At 55.3% G+C, this 27081-nt stretch overlaps 12 protein-coding genes across 12 annotated transcripts; 7 read left to right on the top strand and 5 right to left on the bottom strand.

Moving 5' to 3' along the window:
* Window positions 1-1370: 1370 nt before the first annotated feature.
* On the bottom strand, window positions 1371-3359 carry BZA05DRAFT_391646 (uncharacterized protein). Its single transcript, XM_051482999.1, has 4 exons — window positions 2489-3359; window positions 2248-2413; window positions 1971-2195; window positions 1371-1917 (listed from the first exon to the last, which is right to left on the bottom strand). Exons 1-4 carry the CDS (start codon window positions 2943-2945, stop codon window positions 1557-1559), a joined length of 1209 nt encoding a protein of 402 aa, XP_051341763.1. The 5' UTR covers window positions 2946-3359; the 3' UTR covers window positions 1371-1556.
* A 286-nt stretch (window positions 3360-3645) lies between these two features.
* BZA05DRAFT_350281 (uncharacterized protein) lies at window positions 3646-6772 on the top strand. The gene is made up of 3 exons (XM_051481273.1): window positions 3646-4003; window positions 4053-5904; window positions 5952-6772. Exons 1-3 carry the CDS (start codon window positions 3811-3813, stop codon window positions 6409-6411), a joined length of 2505 nt encoding a protein of 834 aa, XP_051341762.1. The 5' UTR covers window positions 3646-3810; the 3' UTR covers window positions 6412-6772.
* A 1203-nt stretch (window positions 6773-7975) lies between these two features.
* On the top strand, window positions 7976-9491 carry BZA05DRAFT_240301 (cryptococcal mannosyltransferase 1-domain-containing protein). The gene has a single exon (XM_051479907.1). The coding sequence runs from the start codon at window positions 8072-8074 to the stop codon at window positions 9260-9262; it is 1191 nt and encodes a 396-aa protein (XP_051341761.1). The 5' UTR covers window positions 7976-8071; the 3' UTR covers window positions 9263-9491.
* Window positions 9492-12552: 3061 nt separating this feature from the next.
* Window positions 12553-13792, bottom strand: BZA05DRAFT_417020 (uncharacterized protein; the record flags this gene model as incomplete). Its single annotated transcript, XM_051485440.1, has 2 exons — window positions 12553-13310; window positions 13369-13792. The coding sequence occupies 2 exons, from the start codon at window positions 13790-13792 to the stop codon at window positions 12553-12555; spliced, it is 1182 nt and encodes a 393-aa protein (XP_051341760.1).
* A 221-nt stretch (window positions 13793-14013) lies between these two features.
* BZA05DRAFT_333985 (uncharacterized protein) lies at window positions 14014-14370 on the bottom strand (the record flags this gene model as incomplete). The annotated part of the gene is made up of 1 exon (XM_051480710.1): window positions 14014-14370. One exon carries the CDS (start codon window positions 14368-14370, stop codon window positions 14014-14016), a length of 357 nt encoding a protein of 118 aa, XP_051341759.1.
* Window positions 14371-14840: 470 nt separating this feature from the next.
* BZA05DRAFT_391633 (BPG-independent) lies at window positions 14841-17148 on the top strand. The gene is made up of 5 exons (XM_051482998.1): window positions 14841-15319; window positions 15376-15919; window positions 15975-16159; window positions 16212-16666; window positions 16716-17148. The coding sequence occupies exons 1-5, from the start codon at window positions 15295-15297 to the stop codon at window positions 17055-17057; spliced, it is 1551 nt and encodes a 516-aa protein (XP_051341758.1). The 5' UTR covers window positions 14841-15294; the 3' UTR covers window positions 17058-17148.
* Window positions 17149-17158: 10 nt separating this feature from the next.
* On the bottom strand, window positions 17159-18140 carry BZA05DRAFT_240226 (uncharacterized protein). The gene has a single exon (XM_051479906.1). It carries the CDS (start codon window positions 17912-17914, stop codon window positions 17360-17362), a length of 555 nt encoding a protein of 184 aa, XP_051341757.1. The 5' UTR covers window positions 17915-18140; the 3' UTR covers window positions 17159-17359.
* Window positions 18135-19339, top strand: BZA05DRAFT_424666 (armadillo-type protein; the record flags this gene model as incomplete). Its single annotated transcript, XM_051485922.1, has 4 exons — window positions 18135-18137; window positions 18323-18480; window positions 18746-19242; window positions 19296-19339. The coding sequence occupies 4 exons, from the start codon at window positions 18135-18137 to the stop codon at window positions 19337-19339; spliced, it is 702 nt and encodes a 233-aa protein (XP_051341756.1).
* Window positions 19340-19605: 266 nt separating this feature from the next.
* On the top strand, window positions 19606-20765 carry BZA05DRAFT_391627 (uncharacterized protein). Its single transcript, XM_051482997.1, has 2 exons — window positions 19606-19980; window positions 20044-20765. The coding sequence occupies exons 1-2, from the start codon at window positions 19780-19782 to the stop codon at window positions 20554-20556; spliced, it is 714 nt and encodes a 237-aa protein (XP_051341755.1). The 5' UTR covers window positions 19606-19779; the 3' UTR covers window positions 20557-20765.
* Window positions 20748-22778, bottom strand: BZA05DRAFT_391624 (regulator of chromosome condensation 1/beta-lactamase-inhibitor protein II). Its single transcript, XM_051482996.1, has 3 exons — window positions 22317-22778; window positions 22156-22268; window positions 20748-22102 (listed from the first exon to the last, which is right to left on the bottom strand). Exons 1-3 carry the CDS (start codon window positions 22634-22636, stop codon window positions 20802-20804), a joined length of 1734 nt encoding a protein of 577 aa, XP_051341754.1. The 5' UTR covers window positions 22637-22778; the 3' UTR covers window positions 20748-20801.
* An 80-nt stretch (window positions 22779-22858) lies between these two features.
* BZA05DRAFT_240196 (Sec34-like family-domain-containing protein) lies at window positions 22859-25830 on the top strand. The gene is made up of 6 exons (XM_051479904.1): window positions 22859-23044; window positions 23104-23442; window positions 23500-24078; window positions 24135-24368; window positions 24416-24549; window positions 24606-25830. The coding sequence occupies exons 2-6, from the start codon at window positions 23147-23149 to the stop codon at window positions 25721-25723; spliced, it is 2361 nt and encodes a 786-aa protein (XP_051341753.1). The 5' UTR covers window positions 22859-23044; window positions 23104-23146; the 3' UTR covers window positions 25724-25830.
* On the top strand, window positions 25727-27059 carry BZA05DRAFT_240202 (HAD-like domain-containing protein). The gene is made up of 2 exons (XM_051479905.1): window positions 25727-26126; window positions 26194-27059. Exons 1-2 carry the CDS (start codon window positions 25937-25939, stop codon window positions 26850-26852), a joined length of 849 nt encoding a protein of 282 aa, XP_051341752.1. The 5' UTR covers window positions 25727-25936; the 3' UTR covers window positions 26853-27059.
* The last annotated feature ends 22 nt before the right edge of the window (window positions 27060-27081 follow it).

Genomic DNA, 27081 nt, shown 5'->3' with positions numbered 1-27081 from the left:
GGCGACGCCGTCTATGGTTATTTCAGAACGAGGTTTATCGTGGCTAAGGATGTCTATGACGTTGGAGAACTTTTGCTTGGACACGGTAGCATAGACATGACTCATGATCGCTTTGTCAGTCCGTGATCTCTTCGTCAGAGCCTTTCAGGAGACCGGGGTGCGCGGTAGACATTCAGTCGTTCGCAGTAGGTATGTACGGATGGGTTCCTTTGGTAGGGGCCTCAGCCTTCGGGAAGTGGAAACCTCTGTATAGCTGAAACGCCTTCTTCTTCGAGGGTAGATTCGAGTTCTTTACCGAAGACGATGTTGAGAACGTGGTGTGATTCGAGTAGAGCGGTTTCCAGTTGTTGTATTTCATACCGTTGCGCTTGGCGAAGGTACCAAACTCGTTGAAAACTTGGAGTACGTAGTAGGGGTGGTTGAGGTCATGTTTGTTGACATTTTGGAAGTTTGATCGGCTACGGACTCCGGAGAGGTTCGGGATACCTACTGGTACATAGAGGGTAGAAGAGGTTTGTGATAGTGGGATACATAGTAGTAGGATAGAATGGGATAGCCAGTGGAAGCGCAGAGCTGGGCTAATATGTAACCTGTTGAAGAATAGGTGATCAATGGAGATGCAGGATGATATTCGACGGAATATCTTTGAGATAGAGATCTACCTAGGTGGAAAGGATAGGGCCCTTATATAAGTTCCAAGACAAGAGATCCTCGTCCAGAAATGAGAGCAAACAGTATGACCAGAACATGAGAGAATGAGCAAACCACAAGCCGGCCAAGTAGAAGAGTAAACACCTGACAAAGGTGAACAAACGAGTGATAACTATGAAGGATGAATGAAACAAACACGTGACAATCGGACAATCCAAGAGTGACAATCCATGCTTCCCGTGTGATAGCGACTTATGTATGATCACTCGAGGCAACAGACGGAAACAGATTGGAGACAGGATGCAAACTTCACTTTCCGGCTACGAGTGCCTTGATAGCACTTCAAGCCTCGACTGAGTGATCCTATGAAAGCACCAAGCTTCTCAGACTTCCAAGAAATGCCGACACTGGCATGAACGCAATCGCGCCTAGCAACCCACACGCCGCACGCAGCACGCCGCACTACCCCCATTAGAACTAGATATCGACAGTAGGGCGGAGATCTCGGGGCTGCCGTCAAGACCTAAGAGCGCTGCGAAGGGGGCACTTAGAGCTACGTACGTGTGGGGTGGGGTGGGGTGGGATGATCGTGAAGACGAACTTCCAGGGCACATGACTGCGCAACGAGTGACCTATCCGGTCTCGTGAGGTTTCAGGAGGAGGACCGGCATAATTACAAGACAACTTGGAACAACATTTCACGACAGGATAGATACGAATTTGGCAAGTATCAGTTCATTCATATATCATGCATGTATCTATAATCCAACCATCCCCGCGCGGGAGTGGGTAGTCGTTATGTCAAGTAACAACAAGCAAACAAGCGAGGCAGCGCAGCACAAAACGGTGTTCTTTACACCAACGAGCACCCATCCAACCCATCCAACCCGAGCAAATAACAAATCCTACCCCAAAAGCCCGCCCTCATCCTCACTCTCGCTGATAACCTCATCGATGGCCTCGCTCCTCTCCGTAGTCCCCTTATTATCCGGCTCCTTCTCGCCGACGGTGATGACCGCGCGCCCCTTCGCCGCCGCGATCGCCGTCTTCCACTCCGTCCACTCCTCTTCGCTGCGGATGAGAAACGCAAACATCATGCTGGGGTCCACCTCGCGCAGGTGTAACCGCCGCAGCCGCACCGTGTGGCAGCTCTCGACGTCCGCGTCAGTGGTGCCCGTGAGGCGCGGACGCACCACGTGCGGATCTAGGTAGAAGAGGTACTCGCCCTGCACACCGACGAAGTAGTGGGAGCTTGAGGGGCGACCGCTAGGGGGTGTTAGCGAAGCTTGGGAAGGGACGAATGCCAGGCGGGTACACACCCAGCTATGCCGATGGACTGCTTCATTTGCAGAGTGGACTTGAGCGGTTCCCAATAGAGGGGGTTGATGGAGTCAACGCCGAGGCGAGTGACGATGAGTAGAAGTGTTGGCTGGAAAACGCCATCCACTATCGCCGTCCCACGGAATGTGTCTTCGTATACGTTGCCACCTTCAAAGGTCATATGCACCCGTAGTCCGGTGTTCGGGTACGCCTCTGTAAGAGCTCTGCGGAAACACCATCAGTACGCACAGGCCGGAGAGGTGGATGGGTACGCACTTTATGCACTGCGCGGTCGGCGTCGGACCGAACCACTGGCCACTGTGAATGTCGCGCAGCTCGCCTTGGTGCACGAATTTGTGGATCGAGAAGGGCGCGGATGGGTCGTCGGCAAAGAGCGCCAGGAGCTTCTTTTCTTCGTCGAGACACTGGCCCTTTCTCCATTCTGATCGCACCAAACAACGTCAACATTACTCTTGTTTCTCGACCGCAAGCTGTAGCTCGTAGAGGAAATACAGACCTCGACCGAAACGGAATACGAGCAGCGCGTTGGCCAGAACACACTGTCCCGACCGCACCATACACCCCCAACCCTGATCGCTAGTGAAGCCCTGCGAGTGCGCCGGCAGATGCGCCCGCATACTCGTCATAATCGACATTCCCTGTGTCCCTTGCGGCGAGCGCGGTATCGGTACGAAGTCGCTGCGATACGTCATCCATACGCGGCTCTCGAAGTCGTCCAGAAAGGCCCGCGGCCATGTCGACTGGATTTCGGCATCTGTGGTGGCGGCGTTGGAGGTGGTGGTGGCGGCGGCGGCGGCGGGAGGGGGTGGTGTGGGCGAGGCGTATTCCTGCCCCAGAAGCCAGATCGCGGACATGGGCTCGGTGTTTTTGGGCTCAGGATCCCACAGGTAGTTGATCTGCTGGACGACGCGCTGGAAACTGGTGTTGAGCGTGGAGAAGGACATGCTATTCATGTTCTTGGGGAACTTTCCCGCACCTGCTGCCTACTCGGGTTTGCAGAGTCGCGGGTGGGTGAGGGTGTGCCTTGTGCCTGTGGCGTGTGCGTGTCTGTGTACGTAGAGGAGAGATGGCACGGGGGTGGAGTCGAGGTGGTCGAGTTGGTGGGCGGGCGCGTGGGTTGATCTGGAGGTCTTGCGGTCTCAAGGCTTTGGCTTGGGATGTTGCTGACGTATCGGGATCGGTTTCCTTTCCTTGTGAGCTACATGCAGGATGTCCTGTGGAGTACTCAGTATACACCCTACCCCTCCGCTGTGTAGCGTACTCTACCTCCGCAGAGGGCGGGATATGTGGGGATATGGAGTAGTGGTAGGTGCTTTAAGATAGTGATAGCTGCGGGGGAGCTCACTTCGCCTCAACTCCTCGCTATGAACCACAGCAAGCAATAGCGAGGATGGTGATAGTAGGGAGCGGTTGGAAGAGCCGATAGTGGCTTGAATACGAGTAGGAAGAGGCTTTCTAGCGGAGACTGTTACTCTTGATCTCTCGTCGGCGAGTCGTGATGGTATCTGCTGCGGCGGCGAAGTGTTCGTTCGGTTGCTTGGAGACAGCTACGTGCCGCACAGCCACATACGTCAAGCTTGGAGCCACATGCACTCATCCTCACTCCAGATGAGCGCCACACTAGTAAGCTGTGTGCCACCGAAAGGCTGGTTCCCAACCAACTTCACGTCACACCCATCTCCGAGCGAGGCCTTCCTCCTTCTTTAATTCACCCCACCACGACACCCCACCACACCACAGCAACAACCAATCGTCGACGACACAACAAACCACAACTCCACTCAACTCGGCTCAGCTCAGCTCGAGAGCGTCAATAAAATGGGACGCTACAGGGGTAGAGGAAGAGGAGGTGGCAACGCTGGAGAAGGGAGTTCGCGTGGTGGCGGCGCACGAGGAGGCTACAGAGGTAGAGGCGGAGGCGGGCGTGGTCGTGGACGCGGAGGTACAGATTTCGGTGGCAGGGACAGTCAATTCCAATCTGAGGAATATCCGGGCTCGCCGGGTAGCCATGGTTTGTCTTGTCTTGCTCCCCGTAGATATAGCTGCTGATGTTTCGACAGCGTTTTCGATGCGGGAAGAGGCGCGGAATACGGAACGACACAGTTGGAGCTCGCAACTTCGAACATTGGGTCCAATCAGCTTCATCCCAGCCGGCGCACTCGACCCTGCCGACCTGTTGAAACCCCTCAATGCGGAGCCTGGTGAGGAAGTTCGCGACGAGACGATGGGTAGGGATGGACCCGCGGAGGGAATTGATTCGTCACCAACCACCACCCCGGCAGAGATTTCAACGCCTCTATCAGCCGAGAAGCAGTCAAGCGACGAGGACAAGATAGCCGGACTCGACGAGGACAAGATGGAAGGGCTCGACGTCGGTAAGCTCGATCTGGGTGGTAACGAGATGGCTGAACCGGTGGAGAAGGAATCGGAGGAGAACTTAGAATTCGTCATGGACCTTACTGGCGATACCAATGTCGTACCGAAGTTTGAGGCTCCCGTCGTGCGAGCCCCATCGCCAACTCCTTCCATCTCATCCAATACCAGTGAGAAGATTGTCTTTGTACCCAAGGGTCGACGTGGTGCCCCGCCGCCTAAGTCACAGAAGAAGACTACCAAGCCTGCTACCACCACCTTCGTCAGTCCCGAACCGTTCATCCGCACTGAACCAGTTGTTGTGACTACTACTGCCTCCACGATTGTTGTATCATCCACATCTATAGCCCTACCGCAGCTTATAGAAGCCAAGACACCAGAGCCGGAGGAAGACTTTGTCCGACTCGAATCCAAAGGCAAATTTAACAAGCGAGCCACGCAAGGGAACAAACGCCGCAAGCCGCCCAAGCGCGGTCGCGGCCTTGATGAAGCAGCCGAGGACTACATCGAGAATATCGCGGCTCAGATGCGGGAAGAAGCGTTGGCGAGTGGCGGCAATCAGCCTACCATGACAGTTAATCTTCGCGACCTCGATGTCGACGATTCCGCATGGGTCGACGACTCATCGACCGACGAGGATGAGGAAGCTTCGGACTCTGATGCTGTTCGCCGGTACAAGATTGGCTGGACGGAAGATCGGCTCGAGGACTTTGATGCCGTGAGCACCGACGACGAAGGCCCTAAGGGTGTGATCTCATCGGTTCTCCGGAAACGTTCTCGTCCCAGCGGTTTGCAGTACCTAATAAAGTGGGACGGCTACGAGACCGACGACGCCACTTGGACTCTTGCTGATATTCTTGATTCGTCGGCTGCGGCTCATATCAAGAAGTTCGAAACCTTCGTAGCTAAGCAGGCGGCACAGATGTCAGAAAGCAGCGGTTCAGACAGCTCCGATGAGGAAGATGACGAAGAAGACGAGGATGATGACGAGAACGATGAAGATCTGGATCTCAAACTTGCCCGTATGCTGCAGCGTCACGAGGAGCGGAAAATGCTGGGTATTGTTGACGATGGCTTCCCTGAGATTATGGATCTGGATGACGACTTCTTCCCTATTGGCCAGCGTCGCAAACAGAATAAGAAACGTAAATCACGTCAAGGACTGCCTGACATCACGCCCGATCCCAGGTCAGGTCATTACCCCTCCGCATCCAAGATGGCTGAAGAGTACGACGGCTTCGTCATGGATTGGGAAAGGCCATCGATCGTCAGCAAGAAGAAGGGTAAGGGAAAGATTATGCCAGATCTCAACCTATCAGACTCAGATATGGAGGCGCAGATGGCGACTTCCTGGCAGCGCGACAGAGAGAAGAAGAAGCTACGCAAGATCCAACGGGAGGAGCTGCGCGCCCAGGGAATGCTTAACTCGAAGGCCCGCAAGACTGGCCAGCCGCTGCTCGTCGAGAAGTACAAAGTGGGCATGACCATGACACAGGTGTACGAGGAGATCCGCACGTTCATGCTTCGCGGGAACGACAGGTATGTGGCCCAATCTTTCCCAATGGATCTCGACTTACCATTCGCAGTCTTGCTCTGCCTCCCATGTCGAAATTCGACCGTAAGGTTGTGCACAACCTCGCGAACAAGCTGAACCTCAAGAGCAAGAGCGTCGGCAAGGGTACCGGCCGCTTCACCACCCTTATCAAGACCAGTCGCTCTGGGGTCTTCGAGTTCGACGAGGAAGGCATCGACTCGGTCCTCCGCACCGGCCGGTTCGCAAAGCGCATGGACGTTGGATCCCGCGGCGGACGGAAAGCGCCTGGAGGCGGTGGCGGCGGTGGCGGCGGCGGTGCAAGAAGCGGCGGCTTGCGCGAGGGCATGAAGGTCGGAGCCGAGGCGCCCGCGCTCAGCGCGGACAACCGTGGCCGTCTCATGCTCGAGAAGATGGGCTACCGCTCGGGAATGACGCTGGGAGCGGTCGAGGGCCGCGGCATCAGCGAGCCCGTTATCGCTATCATGAAGATGTCGAAAGCGGGACTGTGTTAAGGCGGTACGAAGGCGATATGGCGATATGCGGGTCGAGCTGGGTAATTAAGTACGTACTTTGGTGCCATGGCGTTTACTTTGCTTGCTTAGGGAAGGTATTCTGTTCTTCTCCATTCTCTGTTGTGTGTTTTCATTCTTTGCAGGGTGTGTGGTGGTGGTGTGTTTCCTTGCGACATGGGCAGAGGAGCAAAGGAGCAGAGGATCCAGGACCATCTCAATTGTATGTCGAGGGTGTGTTTGTGATTGGACTGCGAAGAATGAAGAAAGCTGCGGAGGCGCCTGTTGGCCCTGGCCCCGCCCCCATCTGATTTTGAGTTTCCAACGCGTGCAAGTGCGGAGTTCTTTTGTCACTCGACGGTAGACTGCGGAGCTCATCGTGCAAAATCTTACATACCAGCTGTGAAATGCAATCAATGAGTAAACAAACAAACAAAAACCATAAAGCTACGAGCTGTGTTACGTGACCCCTGCGGCCCTACCGAGCTGGCGTTCAATTAGAGTACACGTAAGGGGTCTAATGTAGAATCTAGATATATGCTGTAGGTTCACCGCGTGGTATCTGCGTTTCATAGCACGTAGATTATTACTGGAAGTATGGTAGATGACGAAAGAATATGGAAGCGAAAGTATCACGGCAGAATGATGGCCGGTGATTCCGCAATTCTTTACATAGCATTCTCCGCCCTATATACTATGCATAGTACATGTACAAAACCTCTCCCCAGCACCCACCATTCATATGTACTCATCACCAGTCAGTCAGGCTCCTATGCATACCTCATACTCACCGCAGCACTAGGTACAATCTGGGGTGTATGTAGCGGCCGCGTAATCCACCGTCTCTCCAACCGAGCAGACTCTTCTTCTACATACCCACCCTAGGTCTGCCAGCTGCTGTGTAGCTGGCAACCCACTTCAATATCAACTCGTGGGCCGCTCCGATGAAGCGGGAGTCTATGAATGTGTGGCATCGGTCCGCGAGTGGATTTGCTTCGCCATGTGGATGAGGCTAGTATGTAGGAGAAGATGGCCCGTTGCTACTAGTAGTAGTTATGTAGTAGCTTGATCTATGTAGGTTGCAGACTTGCAGTGTCGACAATGAATACCAACGCCAGACTACCACATCTGCGGAGAGAGGCACGCAATCATCAATGAGTACTTAAACCTGAGGAAGCCATGCTCACCGTGTTTCTCCCCGGTGAGTCGGCTGTTTCGAAAACGGGGAATGCCTTGAGATCCACTAGGTAAGGCAATGGGTAGGCTAGGTACCGGTAGCTACCAATGTACTATATATAGTGAACCATACAGCTCTGGTGCTCTCCCCTCTTGTAAGTCTTCAAGTGGGTCCCCAATACACGCCCTCTTGCTGAAGAGTGGCATCAATTGCCCGGTTTCTGTTACTCACCACGCTGCCCTGTTCCGGTGGTGCTTTGGAGCACAAGCCGGAAGCTTTGAAGCTTTCGTATAACCCGCGGACTCTGTGGTCAACATGTGAGACACTCGAACCCACGGGAAATTACCGCCAGTTGGTTAGTCTGTACCGGACCGACCCCTATTAAACGTTAAACTGGACCCGTCCTTCGTCCAAGCTCCCGTCCCGCCGCACACCTAGAAATACCTACACACTATCTCCCCCGCCCATGCCTCCACCACCGAAACCATGGCCCGCATCCGCGATCGACACCACCGCCTCCTCGTCCTCTGCACCGTGACTCTCCTCCTCGTCTTCTACTTCCATTCACACACTACCCCAGCACCACCACCACCACCACCACCACCACCACCGCTGCCCCTCCCCCAGGGCCGCATCCTCATAGCTTCCAATCACTGGAACTCCGCAAAGATCCTACCCGTGTGGTCCGCCGCGGTCCTCTCGCTCATCGAGCACCTCGGCGCCGAGAATGTCTACTTCAGCCTGTACGAGTCAGGGTCATGGGACAACACCAAGTCGCAGCTGCGGGCGCTCGACCACTCGCTCGGCCAGCTCGGTGTGCCACGGTCCATCATCCTCGACGAGGTCACCCACGCGGAGGAGATATCGCGTCCGCGTGGCCTCAACGAGCCAGGCTGGCTCTTCAACCGCGCCTCAGCTCGCTGGGAGCTGCGACGGATCCCGTACCTCGCGCGCCTGCGCAACCTGGTGCTCTCGCCGCTGCAGGACCCGGCGATCACCAACGCCACCCACAGCTTCAGCCGGATCCTCTTCCTCAACGACGTGGTATTCACCGCCGCTGACGCCCTCACCCTCCTGAACACCCGCGACGGCAACTACGCCGCCGCTTGCGCGCTCGACTTCCGCTACGCTAGAGAGTTCTACGATACCTTTGCGCTGCGCGATAGCAAGGGCCGCCCCGCTGTCTCCCAGCGTTGGCCGTACTTCGGCGCGGGACTGTCGCGCCGTCTGCTCGCCGCGGGGGCACCAGAGGTGCCCGTCAGCTCGTGCTGGAACGGCATGGTCGCCTTCGATGCCCGGCCGTTCTTGGGGGCCGGGGGGCTCAGGTTTCGCGGGGTGGACGACGCGCTGGCGGAGTTGCACGTCGAGGGGAGTGAGTGCTGTCTTGTGCACTACGATAACCCGTTGACGAGGGAGAAGGGCAGGGGCGTGTGGGTCAATACGCAAGTGAGGGTCGGGTACACCGTAGAGGCGTATGAAGGCACCAGGAACTGGCCGACGTGGCGCGAGAGGGCGTGGGGGTGGGTGACGGCGCTGGTGACCGGCGTGCTGGGACTGCCGTGGAGGGACGGGAGGATCGCGAGGAGGCTGCAGAGCTGGGGCGGTACCGAGGTCGGTGCGGATTGTCTGATCGATGAGATGCAGGTGCTGAGGAGTAATGGGTGGAAACACTTGTAGGCTGGGGGTTGGTTGTCGTTACCAGTAGACGGCTCTGATGGCCCAGCGAGGGAATGGGAACGTTGCCCTTTATAGTAGGCGACGCTTTGCAATAGCACCTGCCACAAGAATCAAGATTCACTGTAACATACTGATGTTGTATCCTTAGCCTGAATGTCATTACCTACTCTACATGGCAACCGGCTTTGTAGATTGACTGCCGTGATCTACGGAAGGTGGAATGCAGCGGTGATTAGTTAACCAATAAAACAGGATATTACTCTGCATGGAGTTCGATGATCGAGTGATATATAAGGCATGCTACTTGCAATACCTACTGCACCACGGGTATATTGCACATCCAGTGACCAGACATCCGTCAACTGGCTTCACGGACGATGGACGAGGCATTCGACGGACCCACACACACAACACAAGGAAGAGTATGTAGAGTATAACAAACCCTATCCAAGCGCTAGTTACGCCCATAAAAAGCAAAGAGTAGGTAAAAGAATCCAGTAGGTAGTCAACACAATCCTTCGAGCCCTCTCAGTCATTCCTCCCACTTCCCATTCTCGAGTTTTCGATGAAACCCTCTTAGAATCTGAATCCGAATGCGGTAATTCACGATGCACGTGGTTCCAGTACTCGAGTAGTAAACGAGCACACAGCAGCGGGAAAGTGTTTGGGTAGGTAGGGCACGACAACGACCAACTGGTCCGTGCCCTTCGACGACCTTCTATGGGCTCCCTTCCAAGCGTTAGGGTTGCGATTTCTTGCCTGCACGATCTCTGGCTTCACGCCCCCACAATGCAACACAAAACCCCAACGACACATCGATACAACTTCTTCTCTTCTCATCTTGTCATCTTCTCATCTTCTCATCAGCTTCTTCTCATCTTCACAACACAACCATAATACAACCGCGATACAACCCAATACGACCACTACCACCTCGAAAACAACCTACCCGATCCTGCACTCGCTGGAACCTATTCCACCAAGGCGATGTTGCCGATGAACACCGGCGTTTCCCGCCGGTGCGAACGATACGCGGTGGGAGTGGGCTGTGGCCACAACCCACCATGGTGTTCTTCGTACCCCTCCGCCGAGGGAAGAAGGGAGAAGAAAAGACAAACAGCGAGGAACCTGGAAATCTCCAGCAGTCTCCTCGCGCGAGCTGGGCTGGCGCGCGGGAGCGGAAGATGAAGCGGGGCGACCAGATGGTCGCCCGATAGCTCCTCTTCGGAGGAGAAGTCGATCGTCAGGTACCTCCGCAGTATGCTTCCCTCCATTGTTTGTGTCTGCGAACTGTGCTGACTTCTATAGGATGTAGGGTGGGGGTCGCCGGCTTCCCAGCAGACGTGGACCGTCTGCTGGTTATCCCGGTGGTATCAAAACTGGTCCACCGGCGGCGGGGGTCTGCTGGGTAGATACCCCCGAAGACGTTGATCGTCTTCGGGGGGTCTGCCGGGTGCCCTGGTAGTCGACGAGTCCTCCTACCCAGGTAGAGGCGTCGATGATGGTGACACTGGTTCACCTGTGCTGGTGCGGGCGGCCGGGATTTGAAACGGAAGAACCTACGGACTGCCCGGCAGAGTAGGAACCAGGAAGCGTAAGTGGCAGGCAAAGATTTGAACCGACCGTGGTGATGTTGCTATGGATTACAGTGCAGGTGCTGATTTGGTGTGAGAAACGTCTAGGACGGCGATCTATGACCACTACCACTGGTGCGGGTCTCTGCGCTGGAGCTTGCGGAACGGTGATAGGACACCCATTGGGGCGGCTGGATTCTAAAGTCAAGGAGCCATAGAACTAGAACGGCGAGAATCCCAAGCCCACCGCGCGGATACCGTCACGAGCCGATCGATGCAGCTGGGCTGGTGTTCCGGTTGCCGCACAGCATTCTACTAAGAGCTTATGTACGAGTTGACCAACTACATAACCGGTGGAATTCACAGCTACGCCAACGAATCGGCCCAGCGCTGCGTGGCCGGCGGTGGTGGCGGAGCCAGTGAGACGCGGTGGGTCGGAGGAACCTGGAAATCTCCAGAAGTCTCGCCATTCCAGCTGGGCTGGAGTGCCGGTTGCTGCGCAACCGGAGGTCCTACGGGACCGGCACTTCCGCGCGGGCGCGGAAGACGAAGCGCGTGGGAAGAAGGGCTAGGGAGAAAAAATGGGAAGAAGGGCTAGGGAGAAAAAATGGGAAGGAGGATATGAGTCTCCTTCTGTGGAGGAAGACGAATCTAAAAACTGGGAGGAGGAGGTGGAGGAGTTGAGGAGGATGGTGGGGATGAGTGATAAGTTGATAACCATCGATCGGGCCAGTAGGGCAATAGGGAGAGCCGCATAGCTAGACTCGCGGACGGAGTAGGGTTGGTTGTGTAGTTGGTGTTCGCCGTAGTCTACAAAGGCTCATAGATGCGAAATAAAATTGATGACCGCCCCCAGATGGTCGCCCAGCGGCTCCTCTGAGGAGGAGAAACCGTTCATCGCATATCTCCCCAGTATGCTTCCCTCTAATATTTTCGTCCGTGAACTATACTGACTTCCATGGAATGTTTTCTACGGGGCGTTGACCGGCTACCCAGCAGACGTGGACCAAGTCAACGAGCTCTTAGACATACCTGGGTGGAGGCGTCGACAATGGTGACAAGTTCACCTGTGCTGGTGTAGGCGGCTTATACACCGATCTAATCTCCATGGCTTATCCTATGTCCAGCATGCTGCCGGAATCCTACCTACTCCACACGGCCTCGGGCCATGAGTTGTTTTTCCTCGACTCTCATGGCGCGTCACTGCTTATCACTCATGTATAAAAACATCCAAGGGCCAATACCAACTTGACCCTTGATGTTCGCCATAGTCCAGATAGGCTGCATGCGACAATAAATTGATGTTCTCTCTCTCTTAGTACACTCACTATCACTCTTCCCATTCGATCCTCACTATTACATAGAGGCACAAATACCATCACTTCTTCTTCCTCAAAACCCTCCCTCCATCCGGGGTAGGTATCTGCAATGCCGTAGCAGTCAACGTTTTCCTTACCGACACGTTTTTATGTCGTCTCCGCTCAGTTCCATCCTCCATGGCCGAGGATTCGCACGGACGTTCTTCACCAGACCATACAAAGAGAGCAAGGATTTGAGAGGTACATAACATGAAGGAGTGAAGAGATAATGGGCCATCGTTGCATTCTATCAAGGGAACTAGCTAGGACGGGAGATAAGCTCCACGCCCACTAACTAGTGTGCACAACAACCCATTTCTGCGCCAAACCGAACCACAACAAACAACAAACAACAAACTCACTCCTTGAGGGCAGGGGCGGGGGCGGGTACACCCTTCGCGGCCGGAGTCTTCCTCTTGTACGTACGCTTGGGCTTTGAACCCTCAGCGACAGAAGCACCTGCTGCATCAACAGCAGGTGTCTTCCGCTTGTAGACGCGCTTAGGCTTCGGCTCCTCCGCCCCCTCGAGACCCGCCTCGGCGGTCTTCCTCTTCGTATACTTGCGCTTGGGTTTGGGCTTTTGCTCCTCGGCGATAGGAGCAAGCCCGACCTCAGGAGCAGGTTCGGCTTCAGGAGCAGCAGTCTTCCTCTTGTAAACGCGCTTGGGCTTCGGCTCCTCCGCCCCCTCGAGACCCGCCTCGGCGGTCTTCCTCTTCGTATACTTGCGCTTAGGCTTTATAGCCTCTGCAGCAGTAGGAGGGCGAGAGGAACCAGCACCGGCATCCCCGGCAACGCCGGCTTCTGCGGATGCGCCCACCTCCACAACACGAGTGCTAGGAGGATCCGGGTTCACCACAATAGGCGAACCCTTCGCAACAGACTCGGACTGCACAATAGGTGCTTTGGGAGTATTCGGCTTTGTCGCAAGGGAATCGGCCTCCACAGTAGCATCGGCTCCCACCGCAGGAGTGCCGGCAAGGATCGGGGCAGAATCGGCGAGCGTAGGCATCTTCGCGACGGCGGAAGTCTTGTTGTATTTCGCCGGGGATTCCGCCCCGGGTGACTGACTCCGTTTCCGCTTCCGCAAGGCAGAAAGGACGTTGACGTTGGTACTGCCTATGATTAGATCGTCAGTTGAACCGCCTTCATTTGAATCGGCCCCGACGGTGGATACCTGTATTGATGCTGTCCTTGATGGACGACAGGCCTTCAATCATATCGTTCCCGACAGTGTCAAACACGTTGTCCACGATAGAGGCATAGCTCTCGATCGCTCTGCCTCCAGTGGTGGCCGTTTCCTTCATGGTGGTTGCCTCGGTTCTGACAGACTTGGTCTCGGAATTGGCCATCTCGGAATTGCTCATCTCGGAATTGGCAGTCTTGTTGATGTCCTTAATGGACAGCGGGCCTTCGATTATATCGTTCCTGACAGTGCCAGACACGTTGTCCATGATAGAGGCGTAGCTCTCGATCGCTCTGTCTCCAGTGGTAGCCGTTTCCTTCATGGTAGGTACCATCCTCCTCTTTAGGTTCGCCGCCTCCAACTTCTCCCGAGCAGCAGCCAGCTCCTTTTGCATCTTCTCTATTTCCGCAGCCATCTCCTTTTCTTCCTGATTAGTATACTGAAAACCATTCTCCTCCTCCTTTACAGCCCCCATCTGCTTCTCCTTCTCCTTCTCCTTGAAAGGAAAAACAACATTCATAACCTTCTCCTTTATAGCTCTCATCTGCTTATCTTCCTCTCCTTCTTTATAGGCATCATAAAATTCATGACCTCCTTCACCCTTTCAACAGTCCGAGAATTTTTTAATTTTCGCGCCTAGCGATCAACTTCCATTTCTACGGACCCTTGCAACACATCCTTCACCTCCGCCATCTCGGCAACCTCCTTGAGCATCTTGCGCTGCAAAGCTATGCGCTCTTCAAGCGCCTTCTCAGCTTCGTACTGTTCCTCGAGGGTCTTTTCGACCGACGGTAGGTTGGCGATCAGCTCGCGCGCCTTGTTCAGGTTGAGAAGGATGTGGTTCGACTCGCGGATGATGTCCTTCGGGTCCAGTTCGTCGCTGAAGACTCGGTTGATCAACGCGGCCATGTCGGGGATAAAGTCGAACGCGTTGGGTGGGATCTGGACACCCCCGAGGCTGTCAGAATTACCGGTAGGCTTGGGATTGGACATTGTGTGCGATGTGATCGTCGTGGGAATTGTGGTGTGGCCGGTAGATGAGGTCGTGTTGAGGGTCGTGGTTGTAGAGGATTGCCGAAGAGGATCGAGTGTAAAGAGGCGTAGTTGTAGATCGTGTTTTATTCGCGAAGGTTGTACGTTTCTCGAAAGTGGTTGTATCTCAAAAGGTTTGGTAAAGAAGAAGAAGAAGAGTGGGATGAAGCTCGGCGGGTCGTTGTGAGCTCCACTAGCGCTAGCGTGCTTTCTTGGCCGCCCTCACCCCCACCACCCCACCAAGTCGAATCGCCAGGGCAAGTGAGGCATCTCAGCCTTGGTGAGGAGAATCTAATCTATCGCTCTACAAAGTGGTACAGATGTCGGAAGATTCGGAACGCGCGGTGAATTCCCGGCACCGGTGCGCGCGATTGACGCACGCCCAACCGAGGAGAGATGTCATTGGTCTCGTCCCGAGATATTACCGCCCTTCCTTATTTTGGCTCCCCTCGGGTATCTCTGATCAGATCAGGACGGGAGCCAGAATTTCGTTCGTCGTAGATTTCCCGGCGAGTCCTCTTCAGAAGAAGCAGGAGAAGACGGCGAATCATAGTAAAAGCCCTCGCCGAGAAGAAATCGAACCGTCTATTACGTAGCGCGATAGCAATCTCCCTCACATCATCGATTTGGCCAGGGCCCCACCAAACGATGTCATGGATTATTGTTGAGTTGAAACAACCCCGCCATCCATCATCCCACATTGCAAACCTCCCACCACTGCCACCCGCCGCTTCCGCAGAACTACTGTCTGCATAGTGAGATAAAGGATAGACCGATAGATTGCCTCCTTTCTGCGCCTTTAAAACCTAGCCCGTGCCTCCCATTCTTCGACTCTTCTTCTTCAGCGATTAGATTTCGAATTCTTCTTTCCATTCCGCGCATAAAATGGTTGACCACAAGGCTGCTCTGAGTATGCCCCTCATTTTACTGACCCTCACAGACGACAGGAGTGCTAATCCATCGTAGTTGTCATCGACGGCTGGGGCGTTGCATCCACGCCCAACCAGCCCGGCGATGCTATCTCTGCCGCCGAGACCCCCGTGATGGATTCCTTCCGTACGACGTCCGGCTACTCCGAGCTCGAGGCATCCTCCCTCGCTGTCGGTCTCCCGGAGGGCCTCATGGGCAACAGCGAAGTCGGCCACTTGAACATCGGCGCCGGACGTGTCGTTTGGCAAGATGTTGTGCGCATCGATCAGACCATGAAGCAGGGAGACTTCATCAACACCGAGAACCTGCGCGCGTCGTTCCAGCACGCGAAGGACGGGAATGGACGCCTCCACCTCCTCGGACTGATCTCTGACGGCGGTGTCCACTCCCACAATGCTCATCTTTACGAGCTGCTTAGGACGGCGAAGAAGATGGAGATTCCGAGCGTGTACATTCACTTCTTTGGTGATGGTCGTGATACCGACCCCAAGAGCTCGGCGAGATATATGCAGGAGCTTTTGGATAAGATCAAGGAATTGGAGATGGAGGGTGTTGCGAAAATCGCGACTGTTGTTGGAAGGTGAGTGTCCCGTTTGTGGATGGGAGGCCCTTTGATACTGATTCGTTTTATATAGGTACTATGCTATGGACAGAGATAAGCGGTGGGACCGCGTTCAGATCGCTCTGAAGGGTCTCGTCTCCGGGGAGGGAGTAGCCTCTGAGGATCCCCTGGCAACGATCAAGGAGAAATACGAACAGGGCGAGAACGATGAGTTCTTCAAGCCCATCATCGTCAACGGTGATGATGGAAGACTCAAGGGTTTGTCTGAAGTACCCTTAACTGTTATCACCATACTGACGAAGCCATATAGACAACGACACCTGCTTCTTCTTCAACTACCGCGCTGACCGTGTCCGCGAGATCACCCTCCTTCTCGGCGTCGATAGTTCCTACCTCCCCGACAGCGAGTTCACCCTTCCCAAGAATCTGCACATCACGACCATGACGCAGTACAAAGCCGACTACCCATTCAGTGTTGCCTTCCCTCCCCAGCGTATGGATGATGTTCTCGCCGAATGTCTGGCCAAGCAGGGTGCAAGCCAGTGCCACATCGCCGAGACCGAGAAGTACGCGCATGTCACGTTCTTCTTCAACGGTGGTGTCGAGAAGCAGTTCGAGAACGAGATCAGAGATATGATCTCGTCTCCTCGTGTCGCTACCTACGATCTGCAGCCGGAGATGAGCGCCCAGAAGGTCGCTGACAAGATGGCTGAGCGTATTGGCGAGAATTCGTTCGACCTCGTCATGAACAACTTTGCTCCTCCTGTAAGCCCACCTTCCCCGTCACTTTATTCCTACCAACTAACAAACTCAGGACATGGTTGGTCACACTGGAGTCTACGACGCTGCTGTCATCGCCGTCGCTGCTACCGACAAGGCGATTGGAACCGTCCTCGAGGCTTGCAAGCAGCACGGCTACGTCCTCTTCATCACAGCTGACCACGGCAACGCCGAGGAGATGCTGAACGAGGAGGGCAAGCCGAAGACTGCACACACAGTCAACAAGGTTCCGTTCGTGATGGCGAATGCTCCCGAGGGCTGGAGTCTGGATAAGAAGGGCGGTGTCCTCGGTGATGTTGCGCCAACCCTGCTGGCAGTTATGGGATTGACCCAGCCGGAGGCTATGACTGGAAGGAGCTTGCTGGTTAAGGCTTAGACGGTTAGACATGTATTGTTTTGGTGGTTAGACATGTATTGTTTTGGTAGACGGGCGTGGGAAAATAAACAAGGAGCGTGTTTCGTCATCTGTCGATTGCACCAATCCGTCGTCACGAAATTGCTTCAATGAGATCAAGTGAATTTACATGAGATTCCAAAACTATACGCCAATCCCATAGCCTAAAACCCGCGGACACAGTATCGAAGCAGCGAGAAACCCAAAAACAAATACCAAATTTCTAAGTGTAAACGCAAGAAAATGAAGCATATCCTACACCATGGATCCCTCATCCCCCCATCTCACAACTTCTCACCGTTCTCCTCCTTCACCCCCGCATCCCCGAACTCAAAAAGATACGGATCACTCTCGAACTTCTTATACGTCTCCCTCTTGAGGCTCTCCAGCCCAACACGGATGTCCGTTTTGATGTCCTCAATAAGCGCATCCTTAGAGACGTAGTCCAGCTCGGGTCTAATCCACCCAAGCACCAGTAGCCGCATCTCAACGCCGTAGAAGTCCTCCGCAAAGTCGTGGATGATATGCACCTCGACGCTGCGGACGGCGTTCCTGTAGAATGGATTCCAACCGATCGACATGACCATTGGAAATACCTTCGGCCGCGTATCGGTGGCGGGAAGATTGAGCGATGCGAGGCCGAAGTACACGCCCGACTCGATTTCGGAGCACCCGCCGACCGACAGGCCGGAGATGGGAATGTTGGCGGTCGGGATCTGCAGCTCCTTGGAGCCTCGGCCGAAGCCTTTGATTACGGGCCCGGAGAGGCGCAGCGGGAAGGGAGACTCGGGGCCGAATTCGGGGCCGGCGACGGTGGGGCGGGGGGCGCGGACGGTCATGGTTTTCTGTGTGGTGGTAGGTGTTGACGCGGGGGAAACAGACTATCGTATATGAGCTCTTCTGTGGTCCTTATAAATGCGATCGTAAGTCGGGGCCTAGAGGGCCCCCCCATGCCGAGACGCGCATTGAATGATCACCTAATTCCTCCGAGGCCGAGCAGGGCGGGTGAGGCTCAAAATGCGGGGTGGGCCGGGCGGCAGAAAACGAACCTTTCCTTCTATGGTGGCAATCAACCCAACTAAGGGCTAAGCCCTCGCCGATAAATGAAGATTTGGTGTTAGTGAAACCGCACCTTCACCAACAACCGCGACAGTCTTCAACCACCAAACGAGCAGCCCCGCCAGTATCAAGAACCCGCCCACCTTGATCGCAAACACGCACGCTCAAAAGACGAGATGACGACCCAGCCCATACCCGCCGAATCGAGACCAGAGCACATCGATGGCATTCTTGCCGGTCTCGATAGATACAACCCCGAGACGGTCTCAACGTTCCAGGACTACGTGCAGTTCCAGTGCGAGAACCGGACGTACGATGCGTTGGCGAATCTGGCGCTGTTGAAGCTGTGAGTTTTGGACGCTCTCTTTTCCGTTGTGTAGATTTGAAGATATGGGAGACGGAGGGGTGGATCCGGGAGTGCGGGGTCAAATGATGAGCATCACGTCAACGTTTCCTATTACCTGAACGAGGGAGTAACGCCCCTTGCAACATGAAGCGAACTGTTTTCTCTGATTGGGAGCTTTGATATGTCAAAATTCATCTTCTATGAGCTGTTCGTTGGAAAGCGAAGGATCTCATGCTGACCATGGATTGCCGCGCAAAACCTACAGCTACCAGTTCAACCCCCACCTCACCAAAGAAGAGACCATCACCAACATCCTCGTAAAAGCGCTTACCATCTTCCCGTCACCGGACTTCAGCCTGTGCCTCCACCTTCTGCCGCCAAACATCCTCGACCCCAAGACGGCGACCGATGCGCTCTCCGAGGCCGTCCGTAAGCTCGCCCAGCTGAACGAGCTGATCGAGTCCGGCGCCTACCGCGAGTTCTGGACCGCCTTCGAAAACGAGGACCTGTTTGCCGATCTCATCGTCGACTGCGCCGGCTTCGAGGACATCATGCGTGATGGAATCGCCCTGCAGACAAGCATGATCGCCCGCGAAGTCAAGAAGGATATTGCCCAGGGTTGGCTTAACGTCAACGAGGACAATCTGGCGGAGGTTGTCGGCCAATACGGCTGGACCCTCGAGGACGACGTCGTCAAGGTCCCACTTAATAAGGAGAACGAGGCGAAGACGACTGTGTTCCGCGAGAACGTTGCTTTTAACCGTAGGTTGTCCCCTTCGTCTTGCGCGGATTGAGCTGATAGAACTGGTGTGCAGAGTTCCAGAATGTCATCAGGCGCGGCTTCGAACAGGCGGTTTAAAACTATCGTCACAGCGACACGCGAGCGATGTTTTGTGTTGGAATTGGGGTCGTCGATATCAGGCATTGTACATAGTACTTCTTAGTTTCCTTGGGCGGGAAAAGCAACAGCCATTGCGCACGTGCGAAGTAGGGGACGGGCTCGATATCCACAGACAAAAAAGGGCTTCTTTGTTGGAGTTGGGGAGTTCTTTACATACTTTTTACTGGGCTGGAAAAAAAGGAATGGAGGATTTACTCAATCTCGTATTCGTTCGTGAGGCTGTGCTTGCGCGGAGGGATAGGTTGTATTCGATGTCTCAGAATGGTGACGGTGATGCTACAAGACTCATCGTGATGATATCACCACCTCAGCCATCACAGCCCACGGGTGAGAGCTTTAAGTCCCCCACCACCCCGCAATGTAGATAGTCCAGCACCGCATGCGGCAAACCACGCATAATGTCCACCGATGCCACCACCGCCAATAGCAACTTCGCAATTCTACGCGAATGCATGTCCGCGCCGATAATCCTTCGTGCCGCGCCGCCCGACGCGTCCAGCGGCGGCGCCGGCAAGAAGCGGACCAAACACAAGCCCGTCTCCGACCCCATCAGCGTCGGCAACGGGGATGACGCGGAGGAGCTCGCGGAGTTTATCGACGTACGCTTCCCCCCCGCCTTCCTCCCCATCGACGACGTCTGAGAGACACTGACGAAGTCTTAGTACCTAAGCACGGAGCTATTCAGCTCGCTGCCTCCGCCGCTACAGACCATGAGCCACTCCTCGCCCGCGTCTTTGCCAACGCCCAACTTCCCGCCGACGCTGCTGGACACGCTGGAGTCATACTCGCTCGTCGGCAGCGCATCATCGGGCACCACGCTGCTGCAGAGCATACTCGACGAGTACGTGGCGGCGGCGCAAGCACCACCACCGGTATGGAGCCACACACGCGCCACGGAGTGCGAGATCTGTGAGCGCGACGTGCCGCTGACCTACCATCACCTCATCCCGAGGGAGGTGCATAAGAAGGTCATCAAGCGCGGCTGGCATAACGAGGATATGCTCGGCTCCGTCGCCTGGCTGTGTAGGCCTTGCCATAGTATGGTGCATAGGATCGCGACGAATGAGGAGCTCGCGAGGAGCTTTCATACTGTCGAGTTGTTGGTTGAGAGGGAGGATGTGAAGAAGTGGGCTACTTGGGTGGGGAGGCAGAAGTGGGGGGTTAGGAGGGGTTAGGAGGGGGTAGGGGGCGGTTTTGGGTTGGATTGCGGATGAGTGGGGATGGGAGAATTGGAGGGCATTCACAGTTAAGTGCTATCGAAACAGAAATTCACGAGAAAAGCTGAGGTTCCCAGTGAGTCATGCAGAACTCGGGATGGCCCGATATTGTCACCTTGATGCTAGAAGTAAAATCGATTCATATAATACACTACGTTTTACAAGCTATGATACACTTAACGGAAAGTTGCCTTTTCCTCTTTCTACAAGGCCTTCATAAACACTGCCGAGTTCCCACGTCCACAAACGACCGTCTGCGCCGTTTTCTTTCCATCCTTCGTCTTCCCATGGCTCGCGATCTGGAATCTGTGTACCTGTTCGCCGCCGGTAATCCTCGCACTCTCCGTATCTCCCGCACCGCCAATGATACCACTCTGTCTTGCGCTCTCACCACGACTGCTGCTACCCGTGAACGCCTTAGTATCCGCGAGTATCGTAGCGGGAACACCGTCCAGCGGCTGGATATACACGGGGACACTGGAGTTATTCCTCTTGCCTGTGCCGAGCTGGTAGAACTCGTTATTGCCCCACAGCAGGACGTCGGCACCGAAATCTGAAGTAGCGGAGGTCGACATGATTGCTGCGGCGTGGGTGGCGCCTGCAAGGAGCGCGCTGAGGCGGATCGGTTCGGTGGATTGCGTGGTCTCGTTGAACTCGTAAAGGTTGCTGAGCGCCTTGATCTTCGTGGGCGTGCCCTGCATGTGCGTCCAGCGGCCATTGCCGAGGTTTCCGTAGATACCGGTGCCGCAGGAGAGGACTTCGCTCGAGGTACGGTTGTTGGCGGCGGTGACGTCAACCTGCAGATAGGTGTTCAGGCCGCCGGCGGTGATGGAGGTGATCTTTGCGGTGGTGGATTTGGCGGGGTAGAGGGGCGTAAGGGTGAGCTGTGTGGGGACGTCGTAGATGTTGGTCTCGGGGTTGTATTCAAAGCCGAGCTGGCCGTGGACGTTGTCACCGAAGGTGAAGACCTCGCCGGTGGTGGAGAGAGCGGCGGAGTGGTAGTCGCCAGCGGCGATCTGGGAGATCTTATGCAAGCCCAGGGAGGTGATCTCCTGGAGGGTGTCGGCGGGCTTGCCGGCTGGCCGGGTTTCCCAACGGAGCCCGGGAATTCCCATTTGGCCGCGCGAAGGGTAGATGAATGCAGCGGCCGAGGAAAAGACGCGGCCGTTGGAGGTAAGGACTAGAAGGTGCTCGCGGCCAGCAGCAATGTCCTTGATAGTCTCGAAGTAGCCGAGCTCGGGCTTCAGAACGCGGTAGGCGATGTCGGAAGTGGAGCTCATTCCAGGTATCCAGGACGATTCGGTGACCTTCGTGCCGTCGTGCTGGAGCGCTTTGGCAATGGGGAAGGTGTAGATTGTCTTGTCTTTAGACAGGGCGATGACTTTGTCTTTGGTCAGAACAACCCGCTCGATGTTTTTGCCTTTGAGGGTGGGCTCTGGTGTTTGGATTCCAGTGGAGTAGCCATTGCCCCACTGCAGGACATCTCCCTTGTCGTTGACGGCCACTGCTCGGCTTAGTGTCTGCAATTAGGTCCTACAGCAGAACGAGGATACATACCACCAGCATCTTGACCCAACTGAAGATCTCTCAAGAGGATACCATCAAAGAACGGCAGTCGTCGAGGAGTCTTGATAACCTTCTCCTTCGAATCCGATGCAATCACCTTACCACTGGACACCGTCAGAGGTCGAACTCAAGAGCCACAATTGGCCTCTCACCTATTATCGCCCCAAGCATAGACTCCAGGATTCGCGAGCGCACTCTCAACTTGCAGATGCTGCAAACTGAGATTCATCGTCTGCTCCCCAGGAGCAGTACGTGCTTCTGCATGGACATCACCGCCGATCTCGAGTCCCTGGTATGCTACGAAGCCCGCGAGCGTTCCGGCAGCAGCTGCAACCAGAAATTTTGTGTTCGTCCGAGTCGTATTCTGTGCCTGAGCATGCAGCCATCGTCGAGCGCTAGAGGCCTGTGGACGGAGGAGGGATCGGGAGGACAGTGCCAGTGTCCGGATGGCGGACGGGTTGGGCTTAAACATTTTGATTGCTCCTAAAGGAGGAATTAGGCCTGAGTTTTTGACCAGTGCAATTGAAACGACTCACAGGGCTTCTTTCTTGTCTTCGAAGTCCGGAGAATTGGTGCTGTGGAAAGATTGGAGACGCTTAAAAAGGCGAGTAATGACCTCAACAATGAGGACATGGGTTGATATTAGCGTTATTACCCGGTGAATCCCGTGTTCGGTTCGTCTCCAACCCCACCACACGAGAGCGAGCGAGAAAGGTACCCTGGTGATTATCCTCAGAGCTCCAGAACTGCCACCAGCACCACCACGATGTTCGACGACCATTGGTACCACACACCGAGCTCCGCTCCCACTCCCGAACCGGCAGCAGCCTCCAAGCTCCGCAAAGATGAATTGAGGACACACTCGCCTCGGCCGTCGCTGGTGCGTCCGTCATTCGTTGCTTGGAGCCACACACACCTAATCGTGCTAGTGTAGGAAAGAACGTCGTCGAATGCTCATAAGAAACCGCAAGCTCGGAAACCTATGCCCGCTCTTCCCGTCGCCGATGTCCCCCGAAGACCGAAATCGCTCAGCAACCTCCGACACACTGAGTTTGTGGTACCGCGTGACGGGGGTGTCGCTGCTACTGAGGACGCGCCCCCGCCGAGACCCAAGTCGAGGAATGATGTGTATGAACTGAAAGCGTCGCGGTACGGGCGTAGGAAGGGTAATGGGAAAGCAACAGTGGATGTGTCCCACATTCAGGATGAGCTAGACTTTGCCGACTGGTATGGGGAGCTTGAGGAACAGCTTGAGGATGCGTCCAATGAGGAGTACCGGTATGGCGTTGCTGCTACTCGCGACGAGGGCGATGGGAATTGACACACGCGATACAGGCTATTCCATTCGGTGCTCGAATCGCATCTGACTACCTGCAATAACCTTGTTTCCTCGACCGACGACGCGCTCGCTATCCTGAACGACTTGAAGAGCTCCTTCATCACCGTTGATGCCCAGACATCCGCCTTCCAGGCGTCATGCTCATCACTCCTCGCCGACCAGAGCCGACTGCAAATGCTCGCCGATTCCGTGGCAACCAATCTTCAACCCTTTACAGAGCTGGAACCGATAACGCGGGTGCTTGCTCGCCCCGGCTCCGACTTTGTCAAGACGCAGTCGTTCCGCGAGATGCTGGTACGGCTAGACCATTGTCTCGACTGGATGAATGATCCCGCGCACCGATCATTCAAGGACGTAGAGTCGTATGCACCGAGATTCAGACAGTGCATGACCAGGGCGTTGACGTTGATCCGCAACTACTTTGTGTCGAGCATGAAAGAGGTGGCGAATGAGGTCATGGAGAAGATGAAGCAGCGCCAGATGAATGATTCAGCGCAAAATGCTAAGTTCCGAATCAATGCACCGCAGTTGAGGGACATCGTGTATGAGATTGAGAAGCGGTGTGGACATGAAGAGTACCGCCCTCATCTACTCGTAACGTTGGCTGGGTTGGCGTGCTTATTCGGAATAGATATGTGTCTTTGCTCAATGAGTGTTACTCATGCTACGCTTCAGTCCGGCAGAAACTGATACTGCCCGTAATCACGAAGCGGATGCAAGAGCTTTCCGCTGCCGGAACGTCCACCAGCAAAGATCTTCTCGCTTTCGCACGGAGCGCGATAAGTTTTACCCGGAGCATCTGTCTGGATGAGTTTGAGCTCTTTTACGCATACTTTGCAGGTGAGCGGGGAGATGAGGAGGTTTAGTAAGTGGAAGTCGTTCGTCTCAAGTGGCCGATGCTAACTCTCGCAGCAACTTTCTGGAGACAATTTGCGAGCCCCTTTACGATTACATACGACCAAAAATAATTCATGAGAATAATCTGGTGAAGCTTTGTGAGCTGTGCACCCTGCTACAGACGCGATACATGCGTGACCTCGAAGACCGTATGTCCCATTGCCCCGCTATCCTGGTAACCAGTTCACTGACGGACTCATGATAGCTGATATCGATCCATTCGACCGCTCCCAGCTGGACTTTGGCCAGCTAATCAAAGAGACCCTACAAGATACCCAAACCCGCATTGTGTTCCGCACTTCCAGCATTATACGTGACGAAATCGAATACTTCACCCCGAAACCGGAAGACTTGGACTACCCCGCCAAATGCAATCAGCTTCGACGGAGGTCGAGCGCAGCATCTGGCGGGAACTCGCCACTACCGAACGATCCTAGCATCGTCGAGGGTTCTTTCGACACGGAGACAATGTTCACGGGCTGGTACCCGACTCTCCGGAAATGCATATGGTTGCTCTCCAAGATCTACCGACTAGTGAACAGCGTAGTTTTCGACGACCTCGCACACCAAATCGTCCACTCGACGACCATTTCCCTCGTCCTCGCCTCACAATCCCTCGCCAAATCCAAAAGCGATCTCGCCGACAGCCAGCTCTTCCTTATCCGCCATCTGCTCCTGCTAAAAGAGCAGCTGGTCGCCTTCGATATCGAGTTCTCGCACCAGCCCGATGTCAACATCGATTTCTCGACCATCACGGGGACTTTCTCGTCGCTGCGCACCGCCGGCTCCCTGTTCTCGCCCGGCGGCCTATTCACTCTCGTCAAAACTGCCGCCATGCCGAAAGTCATTGCGTCCATGCTCGACGCGAAGACGGAGCTCGACCTGCGACTCCGCACAGCGATCGAGTCCTTCGTCTCGCACTGGCGCAGCCGCATGACCGAGGGGATCAAGGGCGCGTCCAATCGGCTCGCTGCCGCAGACTCTCCCGACCCGGCGGCACGTGTCAAGACTGCTGTCGAAAGGGAGGTGCCGGTCATGCGGCGCAAGGTGCTGGAGTACATTGACGACCGCCGCACGGGCGAGACGCTGGTGGGCGCCGTGATGGAGGGCGTCATCGAGAGCTATAATGAGTACTATGAGGAGGTGTTTATCAGTAAGGGCCGCCGACCGAGGAATCCGGAGGTCCCCTGGGACGGAGAGATGTTTTGTCGCTGGGCGGAGGGAGTGTTTGATGTGGGCGATGGACTGCTGGCGTTTGGTGATGATGATGACGGTGATGGCAAGAGGAGTAGTAGGGCTATGAGCAGGGAGGGCAGCATTTAGTCCGCATGTAGCTCATCTATGTAGATCTTGGTCTGCCGCAGATCACCCCGCTATAGTTAATCATACCCCACATTTCCCATTGCAGCTATGTAGCAGCTAGTTGTACCTACCTCATCTCGATGTGAACGCCATCCATTCCCCCGAGCGCTCTGCACATATATAAAAACCCACCTCCTAACCCACCCCCAATTCCCCAACACATGATCCACAACAATGTCGCTCCTAACCCCCAAGAAAATCCTCGCAATCGACCTCTACGGCACGCTCCTGTCCACCTCCTCGATAGCACCAAAACTCGCCTCGCACCTCCCCGACACCCCGCACCGCTCCACGCTCGCAGACACGATTACCACAGACTGGCGCAAACTCCAGCTGGAGTACACCTGGCGGCTGAACTCTATGGGTCCTTTCCCCCGCTCCCCCTCTCACCCCCCGCCCCCCCGGCTGACTAGTGTTCGTATTGAGGACAGAGAAATACATCCCCTTCTCAACCGTCACCCGCCTCTCGCTCCTCGACGCACTGCACAGCGCAAACGTGACCCTCTCCCCCGCAGCGGTGGAAGACGTGCTGGCCGCGTACGATCAACTGGCTCCGTTCGACGACGTAGCAGCACTGCTGGATGCGCTGGCTACGCTAGCCGCAGTGCGCAAGAGCGGGGGCGGGGAGGAAGCTGTGGTTGATGCGGTAGTGTTCACGAACGGGACTGAGGCGCAGTTTCGCGCTGCCACTGCTGCTGCCACTGCTGCTGCAAGTAAGAACGGTGAGGGGCTGGGTGGGCTGGGTGAGCTGTGGGAGTTGCGCTGTATCAGCGTTGACAGCGCTGGTGACGGTGTGGGTGGGGGGACAGGGAAGTGCTTCAAACCCCATCCCGCGGCGTATACGCATCTGCTTAGGGAGCTGGGAGTGCCCGCTGGTACTGGTGCTGGTGGGGCGAGCAGCGCGGTCCTCGTCAGTGCGAATCCGTTTGACATCGTGGGCGCAAGGAGTGTGGGCATGCTTGCGGTTTGGGTCGACCGCGAGGGGAGCGGGTGGAGTGATGGGCTGGGGACGCCGAGTGTGAGCGTGAGGGGCTTGGGGGAGGTGGTGGCGTGGGTTGTGGAGCAGATGAAGACTCAGACTCAGACTTAGACTTAGATGGTGTAGGCTGTGGAGTCTGGAGGGAGGGAGGGCGTGGTGGGCGTGGTAGATGTGGGGGGTGCAATTGTTGATAGGTATCACGAGCACCTGGCAAGGGTGAGTGATGTTGCTATATAGTGTGATGTTGCTATATAATACAGCCCGTAGATGAGAGTGCCATGAAATCGGTGGTGGCGGTGGTGGCAGTTCTACTTCGAAGTCACCGTTGCCAGAGTTATGT

This window comes from Tricharina praecox, assembly GCF_024521635.1.
Source record: "Tricharina praecox strain CBS 144465 chromosome Unknown BZA05scaffold_6, whole genome shotgun sequence".
Taxonomy (NCBI): Eukaryota; Fungi; Ascomycota; class Pezizomycetes; order Pezizales; family Pyronemataceae; genus Tricharina; species Tricharina praecox.
The sequence above is the reverse complement of the archived record's forward strand: the minus strand, read 5'-3'. Positions and strand labels throughout refer to the sequence as shown.

Excerpts from the sequence above, each read along its gene's own strand:
- BZA05DRAFT_240301 (XM_051479907.1), top strand. The coding sequence starts at position 8,072 with ATGGCCCGCATCCGCGATCGACACCACCGCCTCCTCGTCCTCTGCACC.
- BZA05DRAFT_240226 (XM_051479906.1), bottom strand. The coding sequence starts at position 17,914 with ATGACCGTCCGCGCCCCCCGCCCCACCGTCGCCGGCCCCGAATTCGGC.
- BZA05DRAFT_391627 (XM_051482997.1), top strand. The coding sequence starts at position 19,780 with ATGTCCACCGATGCCACCACCGCCAATAGCAACTTCGCAATTCTACGC. Across the intron at positions 19,981-20,043 it reads AGCTCGCGGAGTTTATCGAC|TACCTAAGCACGGAGCTATT; the intron begins GTACGCTTCCCC and ends ACGAAGTCTTAG.
- BZA05DRAFT_391633 (XM_051482998.1), top strand. The coding sequence starts at position 15,295 with ATGGTTGACCACAAGGCTGCTCTGA. Across the intron at positions 15,320-15,375 it reads TGACCACAAGGCTGCTCTGA|TTGTCATCGACGGCTGGGGC; the intron begins GTATGCCCCTCA and ends AATCCATCGTAG. Across the intron at positions 16,667-16,715 it reads TGAACAACTTTGCTCCTCCT|GACATGGTTGGTCACACTGG; the intron begins GTAAGCCCACCT and ends TAACAAACTCAG.
- BZA05DRAFT_350281 (XM_051481273.1), top strand. The coding sequence starts at position 3,811 with ATGGGACGCTACAGGGGTAGAGGAAGAGGAGGTGGCAACGCTGGAGAA. Across the intron at positions 4,004-4,052 it reads GGGCTCGCCGGGTAGCCATG|CGTTTTCGATGCGGGAAGAG; the intron begins GTTTGTCTTGTC and ends ATGTTTCGACAG. Across the intron at positions 5,905-5,951 it reads ATGCTTCGCGGGAACGACAG|TCTTGCTCTGCCTCCCATGT; the intron begins GTATGTGGCCCA and ends TACCATTCGCAG.
- BZA05DRAFT_391624 (XM_051482996.1), bottom strand. The coding sequence starts at position 22,636 with ATGTTTAAGCCCAACCCGTCCGCCATCCGGACACTGGCACTGTCCTCC. Across the intron at positions 22,269-22,316 it reads TATGCTTGGGGCGATAATAG|TGGTAAGGTGATTGCATCGG; the intron begins GTGAGAGGCCAA and ends GACGGTGTCCAG. Across the intron at positions 22,103-22,155 it reads GTTGGGTCAAGATGCTGGTG|TGGCCGTCAACGACAAGGGA; the intron begins GTATGTATCCTC and ends TAAGCCGAGCAG.
- BZA05DRAFT_240196 (XM_051479904.1), top strand. The coding sequence starts at position 23,147 with ATGCCCGCTCTTCCCGTCGCCGATGTCCCCCGAAGACCGAAATCGCTC. Across the intron at positions 24,079-24,134 it reads AAGCGGTGTGGACATGAAGA|ATATGTGTCTTTGCTCAATG; the intron begins GTACCGCCCTCA and ends TATTCGGAATAG. Across the intron at positions 24,550-24,605 it reads CATGCGTGACCTCGAAGACC|CTGATATCGATCCATTCGAC; the intron begins GTATGTCCCATT and ends GACTCATGATAG.
- BZA05DRAFT_391646 (XM_051482999.1), bottom strand. The coding sequence starts at position 2,945 with ATGAATAGCATGTCCTTCTCCACGCTCAACACCAGTTTCCAGCGCGTC. Across the intron at positions 2,196-2,247 it reads CCGACCGCGCAGTGCATAAA|AGCTCTTACAGAGGCGTACC; the intron begins GTGCGTACCCAT and ends GTGTTTCCGCAG. Across the intron at positions 1,918-1,970 it reads CAGTCCATCGGCATAGCTGG|CGGTCGCCCCTCAAGCTCCC; the intron begins GTGTGTACCCGC and ends AACACCCCCTAG.
- BZA05DRAFT_240202 (XM_051479905.1), top strand. The coding sequence starts at position 25,937 with ATGTCGCTCCTAACCCCCAAGAAAATCCTCGCAATCGACCTCTACGGC. Across the intron at positions 26,127-26,193 it reads CTGGCGGCTGAACTCTATGG|AGAAATACATCCCCTTCTCA; the intron begins GTCCTTTCCCCC and ends TATTGAGGACAG.